Here is a 6,857-nt window from a genome sequence, read left to right on the forward strand (position 1 = left end):
TTCCCAAAAACTGGTTTAGGACAGTTTTTGGGTGAAAATATTCTCTCCACTCACAAAATTTTAACTTTTCTTCAAATATAATGCATGTCCAAACACAACTTTCAACTTTCAAAAGTTATTTTTCAACACAACTTCAAAAAAAAAAAATTCAAGTTTCAATCAAATCTATGTCCAAACGCTAGCTAGAAATTCTCCCAAAAGTGATCACATTCAAGAAGCCATGGATAATATGAATATCCATATTATTTATCGATTAATTCATTTTCTATCTTTATTAATTATGGATAGGATAGGATATTTTATTCGTCTTTACATTATCTGTTTCCACCCGCCTATATCCAACCAACCCGCCCGTTTGCCAACCCTAACCGGCAACAATAACCTTTACCGGCAAAAGTAGTTATAAACCGACACTTCAAATAAAATCTTGATTCTGGAGTAACTGGCATTTCTACTTTTAGCTGCTTCATCATCAAGACAGCAATCTAAACACCACATAAACAAAATATTGCAACATTACTTAATGACCAATATATCACCCAAAGTGAGAATTTACAACAACCTTCAAAGACCAATAGACTTGACCAAAATCTGCATAACCTATGCCTGCATTTGGATCCAGAGAAAAACAAGACTGAGAAGTTAAGATGTAATAAAGGCAGTGGAAGGAAACCAGTAATTCAGAATGTTAAAGTAACCAGAAACACCAAGAAGAAATTTTCAGACTTGACTCTTGAGTGCTTCAAAAATCTATCCTGTCAATTGCAAAAAGTTGAAATGACATTAAAAATCCTACTATGTTATGACTAATAAGGCCTAAATTTACACAGAAAGGGACTGGAATATTGGTTCCAGAAGAAAAACTACCAAAGATTAGGCAGTCATATCCATTTAGCTGCTTTCTTCATTCTTCATTGAACACTTCAGAACCAACTACACAGAATCAAGAGATATAAGTTAAATAGTAAGAGTAGTAAATAAAACAATTTAGGTCCATACAAGATTTTACATGATCTGTTTTACTAGTTTAGATGTTCATGGTCCAGGAGTTTTCGAAAAATTGCACCAACTAAATTAGTCTACAGGCTTCTACTAAGGGCTCGAATCCAAGAAACCCAACCTCTCTGCCAAGACATTTACATCTTCCTCTTCGCCATCTTCATTTCCAGACACGTCCTCATCGTTAAATAGCTCTTCCCAGAATCCCTCGTCGAGTTCTCTATCCGTGTTGCCAAATTGCCCGAGCCCTTCTCTCGTCTCTTCTTCGTGTTGGTCCCTTCTTGCTCTACCAAATCCCTGCATTTCTAATGCAAGTGCTTCAAGTTCGGATACTTGGAATCCACTACCCTCTCCGAATTCCAAAGGTTCTGATTTTATGGGACGGCTTGATCCTCCAACATCCAATGTACTAGGCCCTTGATCAATAGGTCGTCGTCTTTTTTTAGTTATAGCCTCTTCTAGTTCCTTTCTTTTCTCTTTTTGTCGGATCAACTGTTGGACAAACTCGGGATTTTGCATAGCTCTTGCTAAGAAATTCATCATTTGTTGTTGCTTCCTCTGTGTTCCTTGTAACCTAACCTCCAACGATCGAAGGTAAGATCGAGTGTTTTGTTGTTGCTGTCTAAGCTTCACTAATTCCATCATTAAAACTTGCTTGTCGTGCCTCAATCGATCAACTTCTCCATCAAATCCGAACCTTCCTGATTCAACACAAGGACCAAGAGCTTGTTCTGTAGGCAGAAGCTGAGAATTAGTTGTTTTTCGTCTCCTGATATTCCTTAGAAGCTGTTTGTTTCCCCTTAGAAATGCCTCGTTTGCAAATTCCCATCTATCTGGATCAATCTTTCTAAATCCCTGCAACAATCAAATTCCATCTACAGCTCAGTATCATCATCCAATTTTGCAAGAGCTATCTTATCTTTTTTCTTTTTCTTCTGATAGCAAACCATTCTTGAATCTTGAGACTTGTGAATTTTTTTTTCTTCTTTTTGGTCCGCACAACTTGTGGACCGTATGATAAATATTTTACTACTAATAGGTTTTACCAAGCAGCTGAGAACTTGAAGGAAGCATCATTTGAACATCCAGATCAGAGAGGACCTTTTTTGAATATCTTAATTCGTCTGAAATTAAGAACACAATTCTAAAAGGTTAAGTTTCACATAGGCAAGTAAACAGTAAAAGTGGGAATTTTTTTTTGAGATTTTCCTTCCTACTAATAGCCTTGTAAACACTGAAGCAGGCCATAAGGTGGATTCACTTGTGTGTTCACAAAGATTTAGCAATCAGGAGCAACGTTTAATGCACCAAAAAACATAACAATAATACTAATTTGAAAAATAAATTTCCCACTTCAAGATGCATTATAAAGACCAGATTGAGAACTTACATAAGTATTTAGTTGTCTGACAAAGCTAGAGAAGTTGTTATGTTTGAAGAATCTGGGGAGTAGACTAGTGGAGAAGGCATGAGGATCCCAAACAACAAAGCTTTGACCACCTCTGTTCCAAGAAACAACATGATCTGTGCTTGAATCATCCACCATTTCATATGTCTTTGTCAGGAATGGTGGTGGACCGATGTCGTGTAGCCCCTCCATTGGCTGTGGTGGTGTCATTACCGGCGGCGGTGGCTCACCGCCGCCACCTCCCGAACTTGATCCGGGGTACTCCTCTTTCACCGAGTACAATGGATTCATCATTGTAAGTACTCCCAACGGCGTAGTTGTTGTTGTTGTAAGTACATATTATCGTACTTGAAGTTAGGATGATTTGGACAACCCAAAATTTTAAGGGAGTGTTTGGCAGTGAAAAACAGTAGAAAGATTGTACCTTTGGGAAGAAAAAGAAGAAATGAAGGATGCAAACTGATCAAGTACTATGATTCTATATAAATCAGGAAAAGAAGTTTGGATTAGACTTTTGGAAATCTAAAGTTTCTTCTTTGGGGAAGGTAGTTTATGCTGTTTTTTTTTTACTGAATAAACAAGAGAAACAATGGATAAAAGAAGCTTTGGAAGTAAGTGTTAAAAGGGATATAAATATATAAATAGAAATCAGCAATTCACCTCCTATTTTAAGAAGGGGTAATAATAAAAAGTAAAATAGTTTTAATGGAAGTTTCTAGACTTCTAGGCATTTGGGGAGTGAGCATCTTCCTCCTTGTGCTTCTCTTCTATTCAATATTTTAATATGTAATTATCCAATTTCTTTTTATCAAAAAATATTATACATTATTTTAATATGTAGTCTCTCATTGGGAAATTGGGAGGAGGGGAAGGTTCTGTTCAGAATATGAGAGGAAAGTTCTGGAACTTAGGTATGGTGGAGGTGTGGTTTGGGTCCACAGGAGTTGCAAGTAGTGGTTTTGGTTTTTGATGCAGCGGTTTAGGAAATTGGATTGATGGGATTGTGAAACTCTCCTATTATTGGCTGACATCTTTAAAATATTTTGAAAACTATCTACCACCAAGACAAAAGAAATGTGTGTGTGTGGGGGGGGGGGGGGTGAGGGGAGGAATATCATGCAAAATGTTATAGGGATAATCTTTTCCGCTTGTCTATGGTGAGTAGACATGATATGCCCTTTCTAAAGCCATTCTTTATATTTTGTTTCTGTTTTAATTTATTTTTTAACAATAGTCTATCAAATATCAAAGTAGAGGAGTGTGGGTTCACATGCCCTTAGTTGCATATTAGTGTAGTATAATCGGATTCAATTGAACTCATAATTTTTGACGTCGAGTAAAAATTTATGTGTAAAAGTTTATTAAAATTACAAAAAATAGTAGTTATGAACCCATAACTTTAAAAATCTAATGGGTTCAATACTAAAAAATTTAAAAGTTGAACCCATAAAATTTAAATCATGGATTCGCATATGTATTTACTGTTATCAAATTGGCTCAATATTATAGAAGAAACATTAAATTAGAGTTCACAATATATATATATATATATATATATATATATATATATATATATATATATATATATATATATATATATATATAAAAAATCCAAATATAATGGTTATTAAGTGTATTTCCAAAAGTAAGATTGAGGATTCAATGTTCATGTCCATCTTTTATCTCAAATAAGTACTTTTTTTTGGTTTGATTTACTCTATCCCCGAGTAATCTCTAATCTCCTTTTGTAATTTTAAAATGTTATATAATCAAATCAAATATCTAGTAGCAGTGAAAGATGTATCATATAGTTAATAAGTATAACTAATTTTAACATTTTTCATACTAAATATTCATGTAAAAAAATATAAAAAATTTAACAACAAAAAAGATTCAATATATAATTTCAGAAGTGTAATTTGTTCAATGGTAAGAGCAGGTTGATCATTAAAATTTAAATCCTGAATAAGCTTAATTATTCGTAATAGTGTACATATCTATATCTATATATCTATCTATCTATATCTTTACTATATAAAAAGCGCGAAATCCCTTAGCGAAGTGTCGTTCGTCTTTTTTACCCTTTTAAAATATATTTCATATTGGACAGAATAGTCTTTTACATAATAATTTTCCTAATATTTAGAGATTAAAATCTACTAAAATTTAACTTCTTAAATATCATTCCTTATTTAAATTATGTAGACAATCGTAATATTTAGGACTATAAGACTAATAAAAATTTTATCAAATAAATTATTTAAAAAATCAGTTGTTTGAAACGTTATTCGATCAACAAGTAGGACAATCTTGAAATTTAGGCATGTCGATCACCCATAGTGAAGTATACATGAGTTTTTTCTTTAAATTAGCCACCAAAATATTTGATCACAAATTAGGACAATGTTAAATTTAGGCATCGATCACCCATGATAAAGCATACATGAGTTTTTTTCTTTAAAAGAGCCACCTTTCATCATTTGCAGTTAGCTCTTTTTTTCTTTAAATTTTATTTTATACCTCCACGCATGTTTTTAATAATACTTATGAAATTTTATTTTCTTTAAATTATTTTTTTTGACGCAACACACACGTACAACATGTACCACTTAAACTAGTCTTCTTAAAATCTTAGATTTGCTAGCACATCTATCTTTACGCTCTCCTTTATCTCCTTCTTCTTCCTCCATATCCTCCTTTGTCTCCTTCTGCTTCTTCTTTATCCTTCTCCTTCCTATTGATTTTCTTTTAGCATCCAAATCCAGCGATCATTCACTGAGAATGTCATGAAAGTTACTATAAAAGAACAAATGCGATACAAATACAAGCTGTAGCTTGGAAGTGTTGGTGGGAGACTATGAAAATTTATGAATTATCTCCTTTAATTTTCTTATATCGTGGAAAGATAGGTAGCAATTTGATTAAATGTTAACTTCGTTTGGGTAGTCCCAAATTTGTATATGAAAATATTGAAGTTAGACATCAATTATAACTCAATAGATTTCGTCGCTTATTTTCTATCCATTGAAAACACAATCCATAACTAACTTGTGACTGTGACACAAATAATTTTTAATAAATTACAATGACCAAAATTTTAGGTATTAATTACAACTCTATTTAAGTTGTCGCTCCTATTTTCTCTCTCTCTCAAACGTTGTATCTTATATGCTTGTGCTATTTTTTAAAGAAATATCTAAAATTCTAATAAATTATCTGTAATTATTATTGTATCTAACATAGAACATATTTTTGAAGGATATAAAATAGCTGTCTATTTAATTTGAAATATTTTTTTGCCAATGATTTCTTTAAAAAAGTACTTTCCGAGAGTAGTAGTTTGTGCTTGACCAATAAATTTAAAATATAATTTTACCAATATTAGATCAGAAATTTGTGCTTGGGCGAGATTCTAATTAATTTTTCAGCATCTGCTACTACCCAAAAAAATTGTATATTTTTCCCTTAAAAACTTGAAATTGTTATACTTGGAATATCTTATTGTTGAAATTGGTATTGAGTTATGAATGCCGTGATTCACATTGAGGTAAAAAAGTTATGAAATAGCATTCTTGTTGAGCTATTCACTTTCGTTTATCATTGTTGAGACTCTTGTGCATATTGTGGTTGAGCCATGAGTTATTTATTGTGAAAACACCATTATTGTTGATTTCTTTGGCAAGTTGTGATATTGGGCACTTGAGGTCCGATTTGTGATACGTTGTGATATTGATACGCATGCGCTGGTATAAGAATTTGGAGTTGAAACGCATGCGGTGAGATAAGGTGGGCTTGATACGCGTATTGCTAGTAGGGGAACTACTTGAAGTCATGCGGTGTGATAAGGTGGGCTAAAACACAGGAAGCTATTTCGGGGAAAATAATTTTCAAAACTAAATGTAAAGCTCCCGCGGTGATATAAAGAAAGATTGTGAATTGTTTTGTGATTTGAGACTACGAGGCGATACCTCGGTAGCGATTCTTGTTGATACTTTTCTATTACTTCACTTGTGTTTTGGTTGTTTTGTTTCCTTGGCATATCATTTCTTGTTTCGCATTATTGTCTTAGTTTAGTGTAGCTAATCTTGGTATATTTCTTTATTGTATCATTTCCATTGTTATCATTATTACACTATTATATACCTGTTCAATTTCTTATTTATTCCAGTAGGGCCTTGACCTGACCTCTTCACTACTCTACTGAGGTTAGGTTTGGCACTTACTGGGTACCGTTGTGGTGTACTCATGCTACGTTTTTGCATATCTTTTTGTGCAGACCCATGTACCTCCTACCAGTCCAGGCACCAGTGAGACGAGCTCAGCTTCGGAGACTTCAATGTATACCTACCGGCGTTCGTAGGTCTCGGAGTCACCCTCTATCTAGTCTACTTCATTTACTTTCCTTTTTATAGACATTGTTGTATAGGGATGATCAGTTCTTATTCATATA

The 6,857-nt window shown here is 33.4% G+C and overlaps 1 protein-coding gene across 3 annotated transcripts; it reads right to left on the minus strand.

Moving 5' to 3' along the window:
* Nucleotides 1–414: 414 nt before the first annotated feature.
* On the minus strand, nt 415–3,254 carry LOC107768795 (heat stress transcription factor A-7a-like). Of its 3 annotated transcripts, XR_001644234.2 has the most exons (4): nt 2,390–2,905; nt 1,121–1,854; nt 868–933; nt 415–755 (listed from the first exon to the last, which is right to left on the minus strand). XR_001644234.2 is itself a non-coding variant. In XM_016587947.2 (3 exons), exons 1-3 carry the CDS (start codon nt 2,699–2,701, stop codon nt 924–926), a joined length of 1,056 nt encoding a protein of 351 aa, XP_016443433.2. In that variant the 5' UTR covers nt 2,702–3,254; the 3' UTR covers nt 415–923. The 3 variants fall into 3 exon arrangements, 2 of the variants coding, with proteins under 2 accessions (XP_016443433.2, XP_016443432.2); XM_016587947.2 differs by having other exon boundaries at nt 415–933; nt 2,390–3,254; XM_016587946.2 differs by lacking the exons at nt 415–755; nt 868–933 and having other exon boundaries at nt 954–1,854.
* Nucleotides 3,255–6,857: the final 3,603 nt, after the last annotated feature.

Source organism: Nicotiana tabacum, chromosome 19, assembly GCF_000715075.1.
Source record: "Nicotiana tabacum cultivar K326 chromosome 19, ASM71507v2, whole genome shotgun sequence".
Taxonomy (NCBI): Eukaryota; Viridiplantae; Streptophyta; class Magnoliopsida; order Solanales; family Solanaceae; genus Nicotiana; species Nicotiana tabacum.

What these genes read in the sequence shown, in the direction of transcription:
- LOC107768795 (XM_016587946.2), bottom strand. Translation starts at nt 2,701, where the DNA reads ATGATGAATCCATTGTACTCGGTGAAAGAGGAGTACCCCGGATCAAGT. An exon ending in TCAGACAACTAAATACTTAT is followed by an intron (nt 1,855 to 2,389) that starts GTAAGTTCTCAA and finishes TGATTGTTGCAG; the next exon opens with GGATTTAGAAAGATTGATCC.